This window comes from Salvelinus fontinalis, chromosome 28, assembly GCF_029448725.1.
Source record: "Salvelinus fontinalis isolate EN_2023a chromosome 28, ASM2944872v1, whole genome shotgun sequence".
Taxonomy (NCBI): domain Eukaryota; kingdom Metazoa; phylum Chordata; class Actinopteri; order Salmoniformes; family Salmonidae; genus Salvelinus; species Salvelinus fontinalis.
The window spans coordinates 18,407,077-18,431,630 of NC_074692.1; the positions used below are offsets into that span (position 1 = coordinate 18,407,077).

At 41.1% G+C, this 24,554-nt stretch overlaps 1 protein-coding gene across 4 annotated transcripts in view; it reads left to right on the plus strand.

Annotated features, from left to right (window-relative positions):
- The window catches only part of LOC129826308 (multiple C2 and transmembrane domain-containing protein 1-like), a 143,103-nt gene that overhangs the window by 44,231 nt on the left and 74,318 nt on the right, over positions 1-24,554 (plus strand). Inside the window, exon 1 of one of the 4 annotated variants that reach the window (XM_055886883.1) lies at positions 20,975-21,176. The exons of the other annotated variants lie outside the window; for them this stretch is intronic. Within the exon in view, the coding sequence (XP_055742858.1) occupies positions 20,988-21,176 (189 nt within the window). The 5' untranslated portion in view covers positions 20,975-20,987. Of the gene's footprint in view, positions 1-20,974; positions 21,177-24,554 lie in introns of those variants that run through there. 4 annotated transcript variants of the gene reach the window in all.

The following is a 24,554-nucleotide window of genomic DNA, read 5'->3' on the forward strand; positions in this document are numbered from 1 at the left end:
GCAAAACATGACTTAGTACTTGGTGGCAAAACCCTTGTTGGCAGTCACAGAGGTCAGACGCTTCTTGTAGTTGGCCACCAGGTTTGCACACATCTCAGGAGGGATTTTGTCCCACTCCTCTTTGCAGATCTTCTTCAAGTCATTAAGGTTGAGGCTGACGTTTGGCAACTCGAACCTTCAGCTCCCTCCACAGATTTTCTACGGGATTAAGGTCTGGAGACTGGCTAGGCCACTCCAGGACCTTAATGTGCTTCTTCTTGAGCCACTCCTTTGTTGCCTTGGCCGTGTGTTTTGGGTCATTGTCATGCTGGAATACCCATCCACGACCCATTTTCAATGCCCTGGCTGAGGGAAGGAGGTTCTCACCCAAGATTTGATGGTACATGGCCCCGTCCATCGTCCCTTTGATGTGGTGAAGTTGTCCTGTTCCCTAAGCAGAAAAACACCACCAAAGCATAATGTTTCCACCTCCATGTTTGACGGTGGGGATGGTGTTCTTGGGGTCATAGGCAGCATTCCTCCTCCTCCAAACACGGCGAGTTGAGTTGATGCCAAAGAGCTCCATTTTGGTCTCATCTGACCACAACATTTTCACCCAGTTGTCCTCTGAATCATTCAGATGTTCATTGGCAAACTTCAGACGGGCATATATATGTGCTTTCTTGAGCAGGGGGACCTTGCGGGCGCTGCAGGATTTCAGTCCTTCACGCATAGTGTGTTACCAATTGTTTTCTTGGTGACTATGGTCCCAGCTGCCTTGTGATCATTGACAAGATCCCCCCGTGTAGTTCTGGGCTGATTCCTCACCGTTCTCATGATCATTGCAACTCCACGAGGTGAGATCTTGCATGGAGCCCCAGGCCAAGGGAGATTGACAGTTCTTTTGTGTTTCTTCCATTTGCGAATAATCGCACCAACTGTTGTCACCTTCTCACCAAGCTGCTTGGCGATGGTCTTGTAGCCCATTCCAGCCTTGTGTAGGTCTATAATCTTGTCCCTGACACCATTGGAGAGCTCTTTGGTCTTGGCCATGGTGGAGAGTTTGGAATCTGATTGATTGATTGCTTCTGTGGACAGGTGTCTTTTATACAGGTAACAAACTAAGATTAGGAGCAGTCCCTTTAAGACTGTGCTCCTAATCTCAGCTCGTTACCTGTATAAATGACACCTGGGAGCCAGAAATCTTTCTGATTGAGAGGTGGTGAAATACTTATTTCCCTCATTAAAATGCAAATCATTTTATAACATTTTTGACATGTGTTTTTCAGGATTTTTTTGTTGTTATTCTGTCTCTCACTGTTCAAATAAACCTACCATTAAAATTATAGGCTGATCATTTCTTTGTCAGTGGGCAAACGTAGAAAATCAGCAGGGGATCAAATACTTTTTCCCCTCACTGTACATCTTCACATTATAGGTGCAGAAATGCGCTTAAGGCAGTAAGCTACACACAAATGTCCGTTCCATAATGCAATTAGTGGAAAACACTATTGTGAGCGGTTTGCTGTGACAGAGATGTAAATACCTGTTAGAAATTTAGAAAGAGGGGGAGATCTAAAGATGCAACAACTAGAATGGGTTGCTAATATGACGAGGATTGTGCCTTTCGCTACTGGACAATAAAAGAAAGTTGATTTGAAAACCAATGGAACATGAGAGAAAAAGGCTACCGGTTTCAATGGAATAGGCCTCCGGGTCATTGCAAAGTGGTGTGTGATGTGCTGAAGCCTGCCTAGTTGCCTATGCACTTGAATGGCTAGGGAAGCACGCTTCAATTACCAGTTGAGAAATAAAAATAGTAGCTCTTTTTAATAGTGGACATTGTTTTGTTGTTTTTTTTTGTACACGCTATTGCCTTTAGAATTGTTGCGCAATGATTGCACTCCAGCAGCAACAAACAGCTGTCTGTATCAGCAGCTCTCGTGCTACATCAACTGGTATTGCATCGACACTATTTCGCAAGGGGATTTTTTTCTTCTCCCAGACAATTGTCCCACAACAAATGTATTTATCAGCTTTTAAATTAAGGGGGAGGGGGGAGCCGGGTATTACCGACTAACGGAAATCCTGGTGTGTGTGTGTGTTAGGGCTGGCCTAGTTTCCGCATAACCATGTAACCAACGGTTATGGATGAAGACTGTAAAAAAAACGTCATAACCGTTTTTAAATGTAATTATTTTTTAAATCATTTTGGGGGGAACTAACCGTTCACTGAAGACGGGACGTCCGGGCATTCGTGTGGTTGAGTCCGTTTCTGCATTAACAACGTGATCTCTACTTTGGTCCTATGGGTACATTCACAATGGCTGCCAGTCGACACATTATGTAATCTTTGACTTAAATGGGGACGCCAAAACCTTTTCATTCTATTTCTATGGCAGCACATGCGGTCAGGAGCCGAGGAGAGGAGAAAATGTGCGTAAAAATCTATAAATAATAATAATAAAATATGTATTTATTTTGTTATTTGAAAGGTTATTACGGAGACCGTTGTCATTTGACTGGCCAATTATATCATCCAGAATTCCATGACCGTCACAGCCCTAGTGTGTGTGTGCTTGAAGCCAAAAGGTGAATCTGTTATTTTGTTATCCCATTCGCATCTGTTTGAAGAACAGTATAAATGAGTGTCCTGTGTTAGATGGCTATCTAGTCTCCTGTGAAAGTGGTGGAGTCCTGCAGTTTGTCTTTGAGGGGAGTCGGAGGACTCAGCAGACTGAAACAGACCAAATGCCAGCCATCATACAGGCTTCCAGAAAGGAGGAGGAAGAAAGGCAGCTAGGAAGGGGGGGAGGGGGTATGGAGACAGAGCTATGAGGCGGGGCAGAGGAAGCCAGGGAGGCAGAGAGGGAGAAAGGTAGGGAGAGAGGGAAGTGTGGAAGGTGGGGATGAAGCCAAGCAGGCTTGAGAGGGAAGCAGGGAAACAGAGAGACAGGAGGGAGACAGAGGAGGAAGATAGGAAGGCAGACTGAAAGCCTACCTGGAAAAGAGCTGGGCGTCTGGCCATGGGTGCACTCTGTCTCAGCCCTGCTCTGCTCCCTGGGAAGCACTCTGATAGCATCTACCATTCAGAGACAGGAATCTCTCTCTCTCTCATTCAGTTTAGCTATTTTTCATCTATTGTCTTCCGTCCTTTTGTTTTTATCTCCTTGATGATATTTTCTTTTGTTCTTGTCTATGTCCTGTGATTACTATCCCAGGTTTTAGTTTGGATCTCAAGGTCTGTCAGTGTGGGTGTTGGTTCTGCACTGGCACTGTGCCTAGCTAATTACCCAACACTGGTGTGACCTGTGTGCCCTGGTGGGGTGTGCGTGTGTGGGCACACGCAGGACACTACCACCTTAGGTAGTGCCAGCTTGACTGTGGCACGTTATGCCCCGTGGCGGTGACGTCAGAGACGACCCACCTCCGCACTCGAGTGTATCTTCTCTTGATGCAGATTGGGATTACAGCTTCGATTCCCATGGAAGTGGATCTTTTTGAGGACGCAAACGAGGGGTGAGAGGAAACCCTCAGTGGCCCCAAGAGGTTTCAGCAGCACCACGGATGTGGAAGAAGGGTCGGCAGGGCAAGAAGAACACAGGCGCAAGGCCGCTATTGGACACGCGGTCAGAATGTCTGAGTGTAATCAACCTTTCTTCACGTCCCATAAACACTTCATGTGAGTTGGCCTTGAGTTAAAGGCTTATCTTTTGTCCCCACTATCATGTAATGACTTCGACACTACAATAGAGTTTCAGAAATGATTTTGTACGTTGAGATTTTGGGAGTTTTTCTGCCCCATAAATGCTGAGTCCAATTGTGGATGTATCAAGAATGGGTGAGACGAGTGTTCAGGCTACGTGTGACACAATTAAGAATGACATTTCCCACAGAACGAAAACTCTTTTTCGAGCAAAATCCACCTTTTGTCTGCCCAGATACGGAAATCCCTCCCTACAAACATACTGCAGATTGGTGGAAAAAGATGTCTCAGATTCTGAATAAGAAACGAGAATATAGTCTACCATAATCTCCCTAAAGAACAGAGACAATCATTGGATTAATAAAACAATGACTTCGGTTTTGAGTAATGCTGTGAGTAATGCTGTGAGTAATGGGAGTAATGCTGTGAGTAATGGGAGTAATGCTGTGAGTAATGGGAGTAATCCTGTGCGTAATGCTGATAAGGACGGAGCTGTGGTGTTGGTAAACCGTGATGATTATGTGAACGAGAGCCGGAGACAACATTGAACAACACCACTTTCTATCAGATACTGTCACGTGACTCCACACCACTGTTCAAAGACGATATTTACTGCGAGCTGAAGTTTCTCGTCGAAAGTGGAGACGTTATACAAAAAAATAATATAAGTTCATGAAAGTAGACAATCCAATCACGATCGTTATCCATGCCTTTCTAAAAATGCACAAGCTACTGGATAGGCCACCGGGGAGACCTGTTGTGGCCTCCATTGGCTTATTGATTTCTTTCTAAAACCCAGCTTGGTGTCCCTCCCTGCATATGTACGCAATTCCATGGACATGATTAACACCCTTAACAAGCTTCCACCCTACACCCCTGAAAAAGAGCCTCACTGTCAGCCAATACAGTCGCATACGCAGGATCGGTAGCACACAGAGTGACTATGACAAACAAGTCGACTGTCTGGATGAGCGTTTCAGACGGCGGAGTTACCCAGAAGAATGTCTGCATGACGCAAGGGATCATTACAGATATATTACCCAGGAGGGCAGCCTCACGCCCAAACCACCCCCGGAAGATCTGGTTTGGATCGAAACAGTCAATAAAGCGATGAATTGGGAGCATAAACAGTGTGCAGTCCTCCACAAGTATTCTTTATTAGCCCAGCACCTATGTTTTTAAGGATGTGTGTATGACCACAAACGTTTCTATACAGTATACCCACCTCAACACACCTCTAGATGGGTGGGCAGAACAGACAGAGTGGTGGTGCCAGCCTTCATTTTTTTGTTGATTTCACGTTGAACTCAACCAAATGTAACACTAGACGTTAAATTGACATCTGTCAATTTGTCGGCCTCTTGAGTAACCACTGTAGCACACCGTTTCCACTACAGTATTCTATTGTGTGGGTTCATTGATAACGCTGCTGTGAGCTGGCGTAGGAACGCTGCTGTGAGCTGGCGTAGGTCCTCTGAAAGGGCTTCAGTGACTGGAAGGCTTTGAAGAGCGTTTCCGAGCCCTGGATCGTTTTCCTCACTCTGGGGGCTCCTGCCCGGGCTGCCATACTGTGTGTGTGTCCTGTGATGTGTTGTGACTAATGAGCAGACAGATGGCTCACTCACTGTCACGCTAATGCCAACATAGAGGACAGGGGGCAAGGCCACAGCTATGATGAACTGTGTTGTTCCTTCTTGTGTCAGTCTGGTGGCTCAGTGGCCTTGCCCTCAGGAAGTAGAAAGGCCAGGAGACGGCTTCCGTTAAGACTTTATGAATGACTCTGTATGAAACAGACAGCCCTCATATATACGATTTAATCCTTTTCAGAATAAGGCTGTACCATAACAAAATGTGGAAAAAGTCAAGGGGTCTGAATACTTTCCGAACGCACCGTCCGAATAAACACGCTACACCAACTTAGAAGCACACACAGGAACACACTCTCAAACACATATTCCATGAGGCCTGGAGGCAAGCAACATTTTGTCAAGCATTAAAAAACATCAAAATAACGTTCTGCGCCGCGGACATAGTCATGTCTCTTCCCAGGCCTGTCATAATGCTAATACCATCCGAATCATCGCTGAGCCATCAAATACCTTTAGATTCCAACCACAACATAATGTTGACATACGAGTAGCCAGAGTCTGCATTTGAATAGCCTGCTCTGTTTTGCAACATCAGTGTTACGAATCCCTTTGGCTCTACAGTCTATTTGTAAACACACGGTAAAGGGGACGCAGGGAGAGGGGCTGAGCTAGACGCAAGGAAAGAAACAAATATCCAAAAACACTCCTAAGCTAGACTAGCCTACTTCAATACAGCTAACTAACTAACCAAAAATACAGAGGGTGGTCCGCCCAGTTCTAACTAGTGTTCTTAGACAAAGTATTCCTACGGGTAGTGTATGCCCATGGGCGACTTGTCTTGGTACCCCCTTTTCCCACCATCATACAAACAGTGAAACACCATAACAAAACTCACAGGATAATGGACAAAGTGACATGTAGTTGCAAAAACAAGAGCTCTAAAGAGAGATTGCATTACCGAGAGATTGAGTTCCAGAGAAAACAAGTGAATGGGTTTTTAACCTGTTGGGGATGGGGGCGCTGTTTAGACTATTTATGCTAATTTGGCTAATTTTTGAAACGGCTTCCCACAAAATCCTTGATCGTACAATATGCATATTATTATTATTATTGGATAGAAAACAGTCTATAGTTTCTATAGGAGTTGAAATTTTGTCTCTAAGTGGAACAGAGCCCATTCTACAGCAATTTCCCTGACATGGAGTCAGATTTGAGAAATGTTGGCCACTCTTCTGAAGTCAGTTAAAAGGGCACTGTCGTTGCTATGACTATACGGACACTTCTTACGTCTTCCCCTGGATGCCTTTACGTGATGACGATTCCAATGGGGTCGATTGCGCGTTCACAGGCCCCACAAATGAAAAAACCCTGAAGCTAGTCATTCTTTTGGAGCTGCGTCATGCGCCTAGAGGACACCGGCCCGCACCTTTTCCAAGCATTAGTGAAGGGGGTAATATTACTCGGGTCATGTTTCTACTCGTTATGGGAGTTAAAAACATCATAAGGTAGTTAATTTAAAGCGTTTTATAGCAATTTATATCCGTTTAGTGCGATTTTGGGACATTTATTTTTGCAACGATGTGAAAAGTTGGGCATGCTTTTCAGTTCATCCCGAACGCAGTTGACATTTCCACATGGCAAGAGGACAGCTTTCCACCAAAAGACGATTTCTCCCAAGAAAGGATCCTTTGCCCAAGATACTGATGGAAGAACAGCTCAAGGTAGGACATTTTTATTATGATAAATCGTGTTTCTGTCGAAACATTTTAGTGGCTTAGGACGCCATGTTTTTTGACGTAGCTTCGCTTGGCGCAAACTGTATTGAAAAGTAAGGATAAATTAAAAAATGTAATAACGCAATTGTATTAAGAATTAAATTGTCTATCAATCCCTGTCCACCCTATATTTTTTAGTCACGTTTATGAGTATTTATGTATAAGAGTAGATCACTGTCTAAGTGGCGCAAGGACTTTTTCTTTACCAGCTTGTCTACATTTCACATTGTCTAACCATGATTTTGGTGGCTAAATATAAACATTTTCGATCAAACTGTATATGCATGTTGTAATGTGATGTTACAGGAGTGTCATCGGAAGAATTCTGAGAAGGTTAGTGAAAAAATTAATATCTTTTGGCGATGTTGACTTTTATCGCTCACTTTGGCTAGAATCAATGCTGGGCTGCTAATTGCTATGTGCTAAGCTAATATAACGATTTATTGTGTTTTCGCTGTAAGACACTTAGAAAATCTGAAATATTGTCTGTATTCACAGGATCTGTGTCTTTCGATTCGTGTATGCTGTGTATTTTTACGAAATGTTTGATGATTAGTAGTTAGGTAAACACGTTGCTCATTGTAATTATTCTAGTCCATTTGTGACGGTGGGTGCAATTGTAAACTATGCCATATACCTGAAATATGCACTTTTTTCTAACAAAACCTATCCCATACCATAAATATGTTATCAGACTGTCATCTAATGAGTTTTTTTGTTGGTTAGGGGCTATAAATATCTTAGTTTAGCCGAATTGGTGATGGCTACTGGTGTTGGTGGACAAATAAAAGATGGTGGATTATGCTAATGTGTTTTTAGGTAATAGATGTACATCTTTACATATTGTGTCTTCCCTGTAAAACATTTTAAAAATCGGAAATGTTGACTGGATTCACAAGATCTGTGTCTTTCATTAGCTGTATTGGACTTTAATGTGTGAAAGTTAAATATTTTAAAAAAATATTTTTTTTGAATTTCGCGGCACTGGTTTTTCAGTGGGGGGGGGGGGGGGGGGGGGTGTGCCGCTAGCGCCACGCTGATCCTAGACAGGCTAAACCAAGGGAAAGGGAATGTGATAGGGTAAGAGAAAAGGAGCAGGTGTCTTCTGATTAGCGACTGATTGGTGACTGATTTGGGAATGATGGTTGCCACCTGTGAGGGGAGAAGGAGAGAAAAGAAATACACACAGGAGACACCTGTATCCGTAACAATCAGAAGTGTGATGTTGGATGTTAATCCCCTCCTTTATGGGTTTCCTCAGCATCCATCAAACCTGCTGACAGTCAGATACTGCAGCACCACACTGAAAGGGACAAACACACTGATATAAAAAAACTTGCAGGCACATGCACTAGTACACACCGCCCTCTCTCCGCTGTGCCACCATAGTGTTTAGTGCTGCCTGCAGTCTGTTACCCATTGCCCGCTGGAGAGTGGCATCCCCTGCTGTAAGTGCCAGGCCTGGTGCCCTTCTCTTCCCTGGCACAGGCTGTTATGGGTCTGCCAGCAACAACATTACTGTACAAAAATCACTTATTATTCTCCTTCTCTCAATGCTCTCTCCCTTTCGCAATCGCCTGCCCTCCATCCCTGTATTGGCTGTTCCTCTTCTCCTTTCTTCTTCACGCCTTCAGCGGTTCACCTTTCTGACAACCTGTCTTTGTGTTCACTTCTGTCACCCTCTCACTCTCTTTTTTTAATGCTGGAATTTTCAGATCATGGTCTTTCTCTCTTAGCCTCCGGCACTTAAACACGTATTTTTCCTGACTTGTGGCTGGAGTCTCTCTCTCTCTCGCTCTCTCTCGCTCTCTCTCGCTCTCTCTCTCTCTCCTAGCTACAATCAATGATCCCCACAGTGTGTGATATTAATAGCGATTAGCTTGGAGGATACCTGCAGGGTTGAGCTTCTCATCCCAGCTCTAACCAGAATTCACTTCATAATACATGGAGCTGCTTTGTTAGATTTCAGTGCGGCATTTGACATTATCGATCACTGTCTGCTCATGGAGAAACGTATGTGTTATGGCTTTACACCCCCTGCTATATTGTGGATACAGAGTTACCTGTCTAACAGAACACAGAGGGTGTTCTTTAATGGAAGTCTCTCCAACATAATCCAGGTAGAATCAGGAAATCCCCAGGGCAGCTGTCTAGGCCCCTTATCTTTTTCAATCTTTACTAATGACATGCCACTTGCCTTGAGTAAAGCCAGTGTGTCTATGTATGCGGATGACTCAACACTATATACGTCAGCTACTACAGCGAGTGAAATCACTGCAACACTTAACAAAGAGCTGCAATTAGTTTCAGAATGGGTTGCAAGGAATAAGTTAGTCCTAAATATTTCAAAAAGTATTGTATTTGGGACAAATCATTCACTAAACCATAAACTTCAACTAAATGTTGTAATAAATAATGTAGAAACTGAGCAAGTTGAAGTGACTAAACTGCTTGGAGTAACCCTGGATTGTACTGTCATGGTCAAAATATGTTGATGCAACTGTAGCTAAGATAGGGAGAAATCTGTCCATAATAAAGTGCCGCTCTGCCTTTTTAACAACACTATGAACAAGGCAGGTCCTACAAGCTCTAGTTTTGTCACGCCTGGACTACTGTTCAGTCGTGTAGTCAGGTGCCTTCTCCTCCTGCTCCTGCCCACTTTCCTCCTCCTCCTCCTCCTCATTCTGTTCAGTCCCTGTAGGTGTTTGTTATAAGATAGCTAGGTACTATCAGGGACACTGGCCATTGGATGACTAATAGTGATCTGGTTCGGGTCTGATATAATTGTCAGGGGTCTCGGTTATTTGCAATTAAAATATAGTTACCGACTGGACCCGATTGCAACTGTCCTCAGTTCATTTAGTGTTGGTATGATGAGAACTGTGCGAGTTTGTTATCTTTGTCAGCCAATTGCAACTCAATAAAACGTGTATCTTATATCCAGCTGAAACGGATTCCGGCTGCTCACGTGTGCCTGCTGCTGAGGAGAGAGAGAGCGAGTAAAGGACCCTTGGCCTAGGCTACGGTGGATTGCGAGGATGGAGCCCTTTTTTCATTGAAGTTAGAGGAAAGAGAGTATAGTGAAAAGAAGGCAACAAAGTGAATGTCCTTGTGGACAAGTGTAATATTGTAGTAGATAAAGATGAGAAGAACGTTGGCGCGGCCAAATTGACTTTGTGCAACTCGCTAAACAGGTTTAATGCAATTTTCTACCTTTCATTTATTTTCGTATTCATGAGCAATTGTTTAACCATTATAATTGTAAATCAATATCGTAGACCTATTTAGTCATCTAAACCAGTTCTTCAAATAGCCTATGCAAAAATTGTTTTGTTTCATTTTGTTGGGAATTTTTCGTTGCCTAAATTAAGTTCTGTTTGTCATTTTGTGCTCCACATTAGTTTAATGTTAAAAGTAGGCCTGTTGTAAAATAAATAGCCTTAGCCTATTGCTGTAATTTGTTGGGTATGCCTGCGGTAGGCAATCACCTTTGTTGGTAATTAATTTAATGCCGCAATATAATAACCTGCTCGTATTTTTCCAATAAACAATGACTTGACTTACTTTCGATATTACCCTAATAAAGTTAAGCAACTTTTGTGAAGGTTTGGTGATGGTATGGCTATTATTAGCTATAGCAGGCCTGAAGGCAGTGCGCACAGGCACTTCAACTGACTCCGACAGTTGAACTTGAGGTGAGGAAGAATGTTTTAGGCCTACCAGGGTGCATTCGGAAAGTATTCAGACCCCTTGACTTTTTACACATTTTGTTACGTTACAGCCTTATTCTAAATTGGATTAAATCATTTTTTCCCCTCATCAACCTACAACAAATACTCCATAATGACAAAAAGAAAAAATGGTTTTAACAAATGTTAGCAAATTTATCAAATATAAAAATATATCACATTTACATAAGAATTCAGACCCTTTACTCATTACTTTGTTGACGCACCTTTGGCAGCGATTACAGCCTCGACTATTCTCGGGAAGATATAAGCTTGGCACACCTGTATTTGGGGAGTTTCTCTCATTGTTCTCTGCAGATCCTCTCAAACTCTGTCACGTTGGATGGCGAGCGTCGCATAACATCTATTTTCAGGTCTCTCTGATTGGTGGAGTGCTTGAAGTTTCTTTCATCGCCACAGAGGAACTCTGGAGCTCTGTCAGAGTGACCATCATGTTCTTGGTCACCTCCCTGACCTAGGCCTTTCTCCAAGATTGCTCAGTTTGGCCGGGCGGCCAGCTCTAGGAAGAGTCTTGGTGGTTCCAAACTTCTTCCATTTAAGAATTATGGAGGCCACTGTGTTCTTGGGGAACTTCAATACTTTAGAATTTGTTTGGTACCCGTCACCAGATCTGTGCCTCAACACAATCCTGTCTCGGAGATCTATGGACAATTCCTTCGACCTCATGGCTTGGTTTTTGCTCTGATATGCACTGTCAACTGTGGGACCTTCTATAGACAGGTGTGTGCCTTTCCAAATCATGTCTAATCAGTTCAATTACCACAGGTGTACTCCGAACAAGTTGTAGAAACATCTCAAGGATGATCAATGGAAACAGGATGCACATGAGCTCAATTTCGAGTGTTATAACAAAGGGTCTGAATACTTATGTAAATAAGGTATTTCTGTTTTTTACTTTTAATTAATTAGCAAAAATTCTAAAAACCTGTTTTCACGTTGTCATTGTGGGTATTGTGTGTAGTTTGATTAGGAAAATCATTTATTTAATCAATTTCAGAATTCGGCTGTAACGTAACAAAATGTGGAAAAAGTCAAGGGGTCTGAATACCTTCCGAATGCACTTTATATGTGAGTGAACGGCTCAATTCTTACATTGCAAATGTATTTATTGTTTTGTTTACATTGAATAAAAGTAGAGACTCTGAGGTACAAAATGGTATATAATACACTGTAGTTTTGAGGAACAATGGGAAAGTATTTCTGCTTTGAAAGTTGATAAACTTGTAAACACACTTTTGAGAAAAGGGCCTTTGAATGTTTCGTTACCTACTGGAGAGCTTTCATTTGTCTACAATGTCATGTCTTTGGCATCATTAAAAGTGAAGTGTTATTTTATCGAATCAATTCTCTGTAATTATTATTACCTGATTAAACTAATCATGTAAATGTAATTTTCTAGGAAGTCTGGGCACCAAGGAAAGTTATATATTTTTCTAATATAACTCTTCAGATATTTTAATATCTGATCAAATAGACTTCTAATTAATGAATTATTCTTTAGTCTCATTCCAAACGTTGTAAATTGTTGGTTATCTACACAAACCCAGCCTTTACTATGAATCATCCATACACCAATTGTCTTAATAATTGATTTACTAACTAACTAAATAATCACAGAAATGCATAAACACACGAACAGTATATATGGTTACAAGGAAATGATAGGAGAGGTTCCCTAGTGGGCTAAGCCGATATGACGGCTTGGTGGACAAAGGGAATCGGGTGTCGATTCTGTTGGAATCGTCCGTCTGTCTGTTGGAGAGTTCATCCGAGTGTCTCTCTCTCTCTCTGCTTCCCTGAAGATCAAAGTATTTTGTGGTTAGGATGGATACTTCAGAGTACCGTTTAGAAATGTTCTCATAGAATAGTTGTTTTGGCGGTTGTCAGTCTTCGCATCCCAGGTTGACATAATTTATAGCTGTAGACTAGTAATTAGTATCTAAGATTTGCTCTTATTCTGTCGGGATCGATAGTCTCAGAGTTTAAAACCTGATGAGGACAGGGGGTGCTGTTTTCACTTTTGGGGAAAAACGTCTCCAATTTAAACGGCCTCGTACTCAATTCTTGCTCGTACAATATGCATATTATTATTAGTATTGGATAGAAAACACTCTCTAGTTTCTAAAACCGTTGGAATTTTGTCTGTGGGTAAAACAGAACTCATTTGGCAGCACACTTTGTGACCAGGAAGTGGAAAGTCTGAAATCTATGTTCTGTTCAAGTGACTGCCTATAAATGGGCATGATAGGTATGGCTATATGTGCACATCATACACCTTCACCCGGATGTCAAGAGGAAGTGAGAGGAAAAAGGAGTTGATTATCTCTGTCTGACGTTGAATAATCCCTCTTGGAACAAGGTGTCCCGCATTTTCTGTTTTCTGCAAGGCGCGTGTTGGGACCTGTTATTGCCTACTGGAAACCAGTCGTTATGGGCGAATATGATCTCCGGCTTTGATTTTATTTGATACATGTTACAATATCATCCTAAAGTATGTTTTTTCAATATAGTTTCATTAGATTATTGAATTTTTTTCGGGACGTTAGTTGTGTTGCGTTGTTTGACTTTGTTGACGTTGGAGAGCTTAGCGCCGCATGGCCAGTGTGCTTGCTAATTCAAGAGGGAAAAATAACGTTCTGAATCCAAACAAAGACGCTTCCGGACAAAGGACCAAAGGTACTACATTCTGATAGAAGATCAGCAAAAGTAGGAACCATTTTGTGATGCTATTTCATATATCTGTCGAACTGTGTACTAGTAGCTTTGCGCTCAGGTTTTGGTTATTCCCTTACCATAACTAAGTCTTATGTCGTAATGAAGATATTTTTAGAATTCTAACACTGCGATTGCATTAAGAACTAATGGATCTATCGTTTCCTATACAACATGTATTTTTTTGTAATGTTTATGATTAGCTATTTGGTCAGAATAGGTGAGAGTCTAATAGAAATATCCGCACATTCTGGGGAAAAGATGCTACGTTAGCACGTTATGCTACGTTGTATAACCACGGATTTCAGCTCTAAATATGCACATGTTCGAACAAAACATAAGTGTATGTATAACCTGATGTTATAGGACTGTCATCTGAGGAAGGTTTATGAAGGTTAGTGAAATTTAATATCTTTTGCTGGTTTATTCGCTAACGCTAACGTGCCTATTGCTATCGCTAACGTGCCTTGATGAATGAATGCGGTCGTGTGGTAGGCTATTGTAGTAAGCTAATATAAGGCTATATTATGTTTTCGCAGTAAAACACTTACAAAATCGGAAATATTGTCTGTATTCACAAGATCTTTGTCTTTCATTTGCTATACACCATGTATTTTTCAGAAATGTTTTATGATGAGTATTTCGGTATGTCACGTTGGTGTCTAATTATTCTGGCTGCTTTCGGTGCAATTTCTGATTGTAGTCGCAATGTAAACTATGATTTATACCTGAAATATGCACATTTTTCGAACAAAACATAGATTTGTATAACATGTTATAAGACTGTCATCTGATGAAGTTGTTTCTTGGTTTCTTTGGTTTGTTCTAGGTTAGTTTGGTTGATTTTGTGCATGCTACCTGTGCTGTGAAAAATATCTGTGCTTTTTTCTATTTGTTGGTGAGCTAACATAAATATATATTGTGTTTTCCCTGTAAAACATTAAAAAAATCGGACATGTTGGCTGGATTCACACGATGTGTATCTTTCATTAGCTCTATTGGACTTGTTAATGTGTGAAAGTTAAATATTTCCCAAAAAATATTTTTTGAATTTCGCGCTCTGCCTTTTCATTGGAATGTGGGAGGAGTTCCGCTAGCGGAACGCCAGAGCCAGACAGGTTAACCATTTCCAGCCGTGTAGCCAATGCTCCACGTGGTATGGTTAGGAATTCAATAACTATTCGCAAATTGCTTAGTCTGAAGAGGATTTCCCCAGGAGGGAGTTTAATTTGTAACAATAGAAAAGGGTGGTTCCATGAAGCTGGATCGTGTCTGTGCTCACGGGGGCGGGCCAATGACTTAGTTAAACTTTAAAGGGAATACAATTCTCTCACATTAAAGGTTTAACATCACATTACATCATTTCACAAATAGTTTCATCTTTACTCGTTCATTTTATACAAGAATTAGATGCAAACCTCATAATTGAGAAATGTACACATTCAGAGATATAGTTATGTGTTTCCTGTCCTCTCTGAGGTCACTAAATGAAACACACTCGTCATACCCGTCCCTTAAGTGTCCACAGACCATTCCCACCTTGTCACAAGTGGACGTTTTGTTTCAAATTCCCATTTTGGGGATTTAGGAGTTCGCCATGTGAAATATTTTGTTCTCTCTGTGTCTCTCTTTCTGCATGGCCTGGGGGAGAGAGTCTCTGCCAGGAATTTACAACCTGAGATAACAGAACCTGTGTGTAGGAGAGAGACAGAGAGAGAGAGGGGGGGAAGCCACTATCCAGAAAGGGCCACGTCATGACAGTCGTCATTCAGCATTGTACACACCCTCTTAAGCCAGCCCCACCCATCTCTTTAAGGATTCACATGTGAGGGCATGTGCTAAACAGTGAGTAGTGTAGTAAAGATTAAGACTAAAAGTGGTAGTAGGCTATAATAAGGAAAAATTCCAGGTAAACAAAGTATCCAGATAATTAAAAAAAAAAATATTAGATGACGCTTACCCAGACACACTTGTCTAAATTGATGGGTCATGTGAAAGAAATGCTGTAACCCCCTGCCATATCCAGTGGTGGAAAAAGTACTAAATTGTCATACTTGAGTAAAAGTATAAATAATTTAAAGTTCCTTATATTTGTCATGCCTTAACCTTAGAGAGCCTTTTTATGTCTCTATTTGGTTTGGTCAGGGTGTGATTTGGGGTGGGCATTCTATGTTCTTTATTTCTATGATTTGTGATTCTATGTTTTGGCCGGGTATGGTTCTCAATCAGGGACAGCTGTCTATCGTTGTCTCTGATTGGGAATCATACTTAGGCAGCCTGTTTTGCCACTTTAGGTTGTGGAATGTTGTTTTTGTTAGCTCTGGTGAGCCATCAAGACGTTGCGTTCGTTGTTATTTTGTTGTTTTGTTTGGTGTTCGTTTTAAAAAAATAAAGAAGCATGAACACGTACCACGCTGCACCTTGGTCTCCTTCCGACGAGCGTTACAATATTAAACCAGATGGCACAACAACAAAAAATTGACGGATAGCCAGGGGCACACTCCAACACAGACATAATTTACAAACAAAGCATTTGTGTTTAGTCAGTCTGCCAGATCAGATGCAGTAGGGATGACCAGGGATGTTCTCTTGATAAGTGTGTGAATTGGACAATTTTGCTATCAAAACGAGAACTTTTGGGTGTCAGGGAAAATATATGGAGTAAAAGGTACATGATTTTCTTTCGGAATGTAGTAAAAGTAACAGTTGCCAAAAATATAAATAGTAAAGTAATGTATACCCCTCAAAAATACTTAAGTAGTAATTAAAAGTATTTTAATGAAGAACTTTACAGCACTGCCCAAATACCTTCACACCAATTACATTAGCATACATTATATACTGTTACACACACACACATAGTATTCCATACATAAGTTAAGGCCCTGCAACCTGAGTTGAAATCTGAGTGAGGTGCACATGTACAGTACATAAACAGATGTATGCGCCATATATTTATGTGGTGGACACTTGATACGTTCACATGATATTGTTGTGGAATGTCACAAAATCATGTTACGACGACATGAATATCGGCCAACATGAATATCAATATTCATGTTATATATCAATATTTTGCTAAGTCTTGCTAAGTGGATGGGTCTCTACAGAAGGTGTAAATGGTAGAGCCAAATGGTTACTTGCATATTAGCAATATCAGAAATCGATAAAATAATACAATATGTACAAGAACAAAATAAATAACGATACCAGTTCTATGCATACGATCAGGGGTAAAGTGGCTGAGCAGCAGAATAAATAATAAACTGTAGCGGCAACGTATGGCGTGTGTGTTAGGAGAGAGACATGTGAATAGAGGCACTGCAGATAGTGCTGATGACTGGTCCGTCCGAACCACGCATGAACAAGGGAATCTGTATTCGGAGAGCCTGTTTCTGTCCTGCCCTGACTTTGCTGCAGGGCATGTGATGTCCATAGCCTCTTCGTCACAAAACTCCCTGATCTTCTCAAAAAGATAAGTTTGTCTAGCTGTGTCCAGTCCAGGTGGTGCTTGTACAGGCATAACATCTATGGGAGGAAGGATGTCAGCGTCGTGCAGCAGCTGAAACCTGGTCCCGACAGTCCGAACGCTCCTTGGCAACAACAACACCAGGCTCCAGAGCATTGAAGCTGTTAGACCATTCTCCTTGTATGACTGGTGGAGGAGAGACAGGCGTATTCTACTGATGCTGAAAGACAAATTCCAGATACTAATATTTTAGCATTATTATACAATAGATGCGAAATGGCATTCTGAGATATCACTACACACAGTTCATACATGTAATGTTACCTAGCTAGCCAGCCATCTAAAGTCAGCTAACGTTATCTAGCTAACAGCAATCTTTAACTTGTAAGAATTTATTTGCCTTCAAAAGTATATTCTTTTTTTCTGTTTAGACATGTAGCTAGCTAAATAATGATCCATAAGCCCAATCCATAGAGTACTAGCAATACAAACCGATAGTCATAGCTAGATAAAGTTAACTAGCAATGCCAAATGGCATTCTGAGAAAACGTCACTGACGTTACACAGTTCCTACACATAGCGAGCAAGCCAGCCATCTAACCTCAGATAACGTTAGCTAGCTAACAGCAAGCTTTAACTTGGGGTCTTTTGTTGAGACATGTTAATGTTAGCTAACTAGCTAAACAATTAACTATTATCCCAAGCCATATAGTACTACCAATACAAACCGATTGTCATAGCTAGCTAACCAAATAAGTTCAATGTTAGCTAGTTAGCTAGCTAACATGAGGCAATAATTAGCAATGCAAAATGGCATTCTGAGAAAACAACTGCAGTAGAAGGATAATGTATGCATAACGACTAGCTCATTGTATAGACACAAGATGCTACACAGCAGACCAATCTGAAGTTCATCTCTCCAGCCCACTCATTATCTCAGGAAGGTTCCTTTCTTTTCTTTGGCTAAACCAACTTGGCTCGTAATTTAACCACTTTATTCGTATTTACAGGTGGCATAAAAGTTTGTTATTAAGGCACATGAAAGTTCACATGTTGGAGAAGGCATTTCAAATGGCTCTGCTGTGAAGTCGAGACGCCTAGTTTCCTGAAACGGGTCACATATCTGTATAGCAGTAGTAGCCTATCCGACAACTGTAAAGATGTGGATGTTGGGAACATGGCGCCGGCATATCTTTCTCTCAGTCGCTATAGCCTAAGCTTGTCTCCATGAATATTTATTTTTTAAATGTGAATATCATACAGTGAACCCCGAGGCCTATAGGCCTACAGTATATGCATGTAATGCCCTGATCGCTCAAATCTCCGACAGCTGAACCATTAGATAGACAACTATTGTTTTAGGAAAGTAAAAAACAATAAAACAAACTATAACGTTTTTAACCTCTACCGCTTCTCTCTCCCGGATCCGGGATCCTCTTCATCAAAAAAGCTGACTAGCATAGCCTAGCCTAGCCTAATGGGACAGGGATATCATATAATATAATTTTCATGAAATCACAAGTCCAATACAGCAAATGAAAGATAAACATCTTGTGAATCCAGCCATAATTTCCGATTTTTAAAAAGTTTTACAGCGAAAACACTATGTATTTCTATTAGCTAACCACAATAGCGAAACACTCAACTGCATATTTTCACCATGTTTCCACCGCATAGGTAGTTTTCACAAAACCGACAAAATAGAGATAAAATTAGTCACTAACCAAGAAACAACTTCATCAAATGACAGTCTTATAACATGTTATACAATACATTTATGTTTTGTTCGAAAATGTGCATATTTGAGGTATAAATCATAGTTTTACATTGCAGCTACCATCAACAATAGCACCAAAGCAGACAGAATAATTACAGAGAGCAACGTGAAATACATAAATACTCATCATAAAACATTTATGAAAAATACATGGTGTACAGCAAATGAAAGATAAACATCTTGTGAATCCAGCCAATATTTCCGTTTTTAAAGTGTTTTACAGCGAAAACACAATATAGAATTATATTAGCCTACCACAATAGCCAAACGCATTTATTCACCGCAAAGGTAGCTTTCGCAAAAACCAGCAAAAGATATAAAATTAATGACTAACCTTTGGACAACTTCATCAGATAACAGTCTTATAACATCATGTTATACAATACATTTATGTTTTGTTCGAAAATGTGCATATTTAGAGCTGCAAATCGTGGTTATACATTGTGAATACGTAGCAATATTTTCCCAGAATGTCCGGAGATATTTTGGACACTCAACTAATCTGACCAAAGAACTCATCATAAACTTTACATAAAAATACTTGTTGTATGGCAAATGAAAGATACACTGGTTCTTAATGCAACCGCTGTGTTAGATTTAAAAAAATAACTTTACCATAACATACAGCTTGCGTTATTGTGAGACAGCACTCACCAACACGGCGGGGAATAGGAGTCAACATTTTACACAGAAATACAAAATAACGTCATAAATGTTTCCTTACTTTTGCTGAGCTTCCATCAGAATGTTGTACAAGGAGTCCTTGGTCCAGAATAAATCGTTGTTTGGTTTTAGAATGTCCATTTCTTCTGTCGAATTCGCGCCACAATGCTAGCCAAGGTTGTTAACATTCCCACCCTCTCTTGGCGCAAAGAACGGAAAACTCCAAAAGTCCCAATAAACGTTGAATAAACTGATAAAACTCGGTTGAAAAAAACTACTTTATGATGTTATTATCATATGTACCAAATAAAATCAGAGCCGGAGATATTCGCCGTGTATACCGAACGCTTTTCAGAAGACAATGTTGAGCTCCCCCGCGCGCCTTTGAGGACAAAGAAAACACCGGACCTGTCACTCCAAAAGCTCTTATTCGACCTCAGATCAAGCTAGACACCCCATTCCACCTTCCACTGCCTGTTGAGATCTAGTGGAAGGCGTATGAAGTGCATGCATATCGATAAATAAAAGCCAGTTGAATAGGCAGGCCCTGAAACAGAGCCTCGTTTTCAGTCACTTCCTGTATGGAACTTTGCTCCCAAATGAGTTCTGTTTTACTCACTGATATAATTCAAACAGTTTTAGAAACTTGAGTGTGTTTTCTATCCAATAGTAATAATAATATGCATATTGCATGATCTAGAATAGAGTACGAGGCCGTTTTAATTGGGCACGATTTTTTCCAAAGTGAAAACAGCGCCCCCCCATTGACAAGAAGTTTTTAATAGGCTACACATCAAAACGCAACAAATATTATTTTGGGTAATTTTTAACGACACGTAATTATGGATATAGCTTGTTTATTGATGGCGCTGTCAGTGCTCAGTTGCAGGTTTCTTTCTCTCGGATCTGAACAGGTCTCTCGGATCCAAACCAGCACGGGTCTGTTTTCCACTGTCCTTTGGGTCTGACTGTCCTCGGGTCCATTCTGAACGGGTCTCCATAAAAATAAAAATAAATTATGCATATCGGGTCGAGTGGGAAATCCACGGATCCATTTCGGAACAGATCCAACTTGATTCCTCTCCTTACATCACACAGTCCCACAGGATTACACTGTCAGCGTCTCTCTTTACCTTAGCTCTGTGTGTGTGTTCGTTTGTGTGGGCAGTTGTGATGGTTGCATATTCTGTTTCGTTGTGTGTGCGTGAGTGAGTGAGTGAGTGTGTGTGTATGTGTGCGTGCTTGCGTGCGTGCGAGAGAGAAAGTCTTGTGTCTACAGAGGTGGGAGGGGGGGAGTGGATATGTGGATTATTTGAAAGAACCTCCCTCACAGCTGATTGCCCGTTGCTATGCACTATGTGTGTGTGTGTGCAAGTGTGTGTGTCTCATATAGGACAGTAAAGCCAGCAGCTGCAGTGGTAGTGTGGAGCTGGCTCTGAGTCTGGATGTTAGCACTGTCTCTCTCCTCCGTGGGACGAAGCCTGACTGTAGGTATACACACACACACACACACACACACACACACGCATGCATGTGTCTAATCATCATGCTAGTGGATTACTGTTTTTATGCGCCGCTGTATTCTATTGGAGAATATGCACACTGTTGAAGCGGATGTTTTACTGTTCTTGTGCGCCGTTCTAGTCAGTGTGCACTGTGCAGGGGACTGCTTGCATGGACTCTCTTTTGAGGATTTTAACACAGTGGATATCAGAGGTGTGGAGGGGATTCAAGTGTCCTGGATCAGTAACATGTCTGTAAGTACGGAGAGTAGCAGAGTACAGTATAGTGTGGGTTTGTGTATTTTCACAAGTTTTTGTGTCTACTCTTGTTTTAATCACGCTTTCAAAAAAGACTATGTTGGTTTGCACTGTCAAGCCACTCTCAAACGGTCGAAACAAATCCAATTGTATTCGTCGCATGCTTCGTAAACAACAGGTGTAGACTAACAGTGAAATGCTTACTTACGGGCCCTTCCCAACAATTCAGAATGAAAGAAAATGGAGAAATAATCGAAAAAACAATAACGTGAGGAATAAATACACAACGAGTAACGATAACTTGGCTATATGCACACGGTACCAGTACCGAGTCCATATGCAGGGGTACGAGGTAATTGAGGTAGACAGGTACACATAGGTAGGGATAAAGTGACTAGGCAACAAGATAGATAATAAACAGTAGCAGCAGTGTATATTGACAGTATATGCATACTGGCAGTCAAAAGAACAAGTCAGCACACTAATAACATGTAGTAATAATAAATACACAATGAGTAACTTGGCTATATACACGGTGTACCAGTACTGAGTCGATGTGCAGGGGTGTGAGGTGATTGAGGTAGATATGTACATTAGATGTCTTCTCTGATCCAGAAATTGAGATCTGGACTGAATTGGATCCATGAAAATCCTATCCAACACTGACAGGACGCGGTCGTCGGATTCGGATCCGAGGTGGACAAGATCCGACACCAAAACATGTCCGAGATGAGGGAGAATCAGATCCAAATTGGGTCGGGTCTGTATCGGACCCAAATAGATCCGAAATATTCAAATGCAGCTTTATACTGTTTTGATTTAATATGATAATAATATACGTGTGTAATAATAATATACTTGACTTGTCTGGTAGTCAGTGAACATTAGTGTTTCACAAGGATTTTCTGTTGTAGACCTATTGAAAACAATTGAGTTGTGGTCTACACTACAGCTTAGTATTTACATAAATGACATCCCTAATTGAAAATGTCGACACAATAAGAAGGGAAGGGGTGTGTGGTGAAAATGCACCATAGGTCCATCTCTCTCCAGAATGCGTTTCTCTGTCTCCCGTTAATTGGTCACATTCATTGGGTGAATTGTTTTGTTAATGTTTATTTTTCATGTATTTGGATGTCTGATAGTAGGCTATTTCTGATTGTCTTAACTCCCCACCAGTTATGAGCTGCCGAGCTTCTCAGAGTATTTATTTTGGCACCATATGACGGTAATTGAATAACTCTGTAACTGGTGATTAAGGATGAAGACCTCCATGAAAATACAATAACCTTCAAAAATGTTTAAATAGGCCTAGATTCATTTTAGTGTTTTTTTAATGTGTTTTATTTACTTTATTTTCATGCAGATACACTTAACCTAATAGTAGAAGTGTTAATCAATGACTGTAAGCAATTGTTTTTCTCATTTAGTTAACTTCATTCATTATTCAACAGCAGTCGACAAGGTTGTTCTGGCTCTGAGGCCTGTAATGCTTTAATGCCTATAATGCGTTGTGTCAAATGGACAATGCGCCAAATCCTCTCCAACCTGGCAAGGTATAATTTTGCATAGGAATCTTTTCTTAATTTATAGACCAATCAAGGCTGATCTAGCCCGATTCTGGATGATATTCTGCCCTTGCGAGACCCAAAAATGTCCACCCTCCTATCCTCGCAAAGTAGAATAGTAGCCTGGGCTATTCACTTTTATGAATGCCCATGTGGTAATTTACCGTTTGTAAAACAGGCAAATGATCGTTAATCCCTGTCATTTGTTTACATTAATTTATGTTAATGCATGTATTAATTACAGTGATTTACCATTCTCATTCTCGGAGTGGAAACATTGTTTGCAGATTTTCACAACTTGCTACACTTTCATACCGTCATTTACGCGCTGCATGTGAGGAATGAACATGTTTCTGGTTTCTCTGTCCTGTTAATGTTGACGGAGTTTGCGCGCCCGAGGACGCATAGAGTGCCTAGCCTGCTTCTCGCAAATGTCAAATGTAGAAAAGTGTCCAGCTGGACATCTCAGTCTTTAAAAAAAATATATATATATTTTTTACATCCTTTCAAATGATAATAATCTTTCCAACACTCTCCCCCTCGATAATCAGCAATTCTGATAAACAGGCTATGGGCATGTTGCGTGTATTTGTTTTAATTTTAATGATTGTCAATTTCCTCTTCATGCTATAGCATAGCTGTCCCCTTCATGCTTTCCTTGTCAATTCATTATCGTCTAGCTTACTTTCATAAAGCCTAAGGTAGGCATAGGTTTTTTAATATGTTTAAAGGAAAGGATAAATATTTGCTCTTATATCTGACATACAATGGTGGCTTTGATTGACGGGCGCTTTTACGGGGTTGCGTGTGTGGTTCGCGGATTCTCTCTATAGGCCTAGATGTCCATTCAAAAAGTTTCATGAAGTAGCTCGTCTGGACTCCATCTCTTTAATAAGACTCAAATACTCCTGTCATGATTTAATCTTGAATAATGCCTATTTTCAGTAGCTTAGGGTACATGATTCACCTCATTACAGTGTCCTCTCTTTGAAGAACGGTCGATCGACCGCAGCAGCAGGGTTTGTGACTTCATGCGAATATTTCGGGTAAAGTGTGAGAAAACCCATCAGACTTCTTTGAATGGTTTCGTGCATCGAAATATGATTTTAACATATGCAGAAAAGCCAATAGATGAGGAAACCTTCGACTCCGTTAATTTGTGTCAATACAAAAATGTGACAGATCCTCTCCAACCTGGCATTTCTTCATTAATTGATTCATATTTATAAGTAATAACCTGAATACTAATAATGAAATGCCATGATAATAAAGAAGTGTAATGGCTTGTTTCAAATAGGTTTTATTAAGAAGAATATGCATGTGAACAAGTGTACAAACAGAATTGGGACCATGATAGATCCTTAGTGATGTGGACACCGAGGAACTTGAAGATCTCGACCCGCTCCACTACAGCCCTGTCGATGTGAATGGGGGGTGTGCTCGGCCCCCTGTAGTCCACGATCAGCTCCTTTGTCTTGCTGACATTGAGGGAGAGGTTGTTGTTCCTGTCCTTTTCCCTATAGGCTCATAGTCTCATTGTCATTGTTGATCAGGCCTACCACCGTCTTGTCGTCAGCAAACTTAATGATGACGGTGTTGGTGTCGTGCACGGCCACGCAGTAGTGGCTGAACAGGGAGCACAGGAGGGGACTATGCACACACCCCTGAGGGGCCCCCGTGTTGAGGGTCAGCGTGGCGTAGGTGTGGTTGCCTACCCTCACCACCTAGGGTCAGCCCGTCAGGAAGTCCAGGAACCAGTTGCAGAGGGAGGTGTTCAGTCCCAGGGTCCTTAGCTTAGTAATGAGCT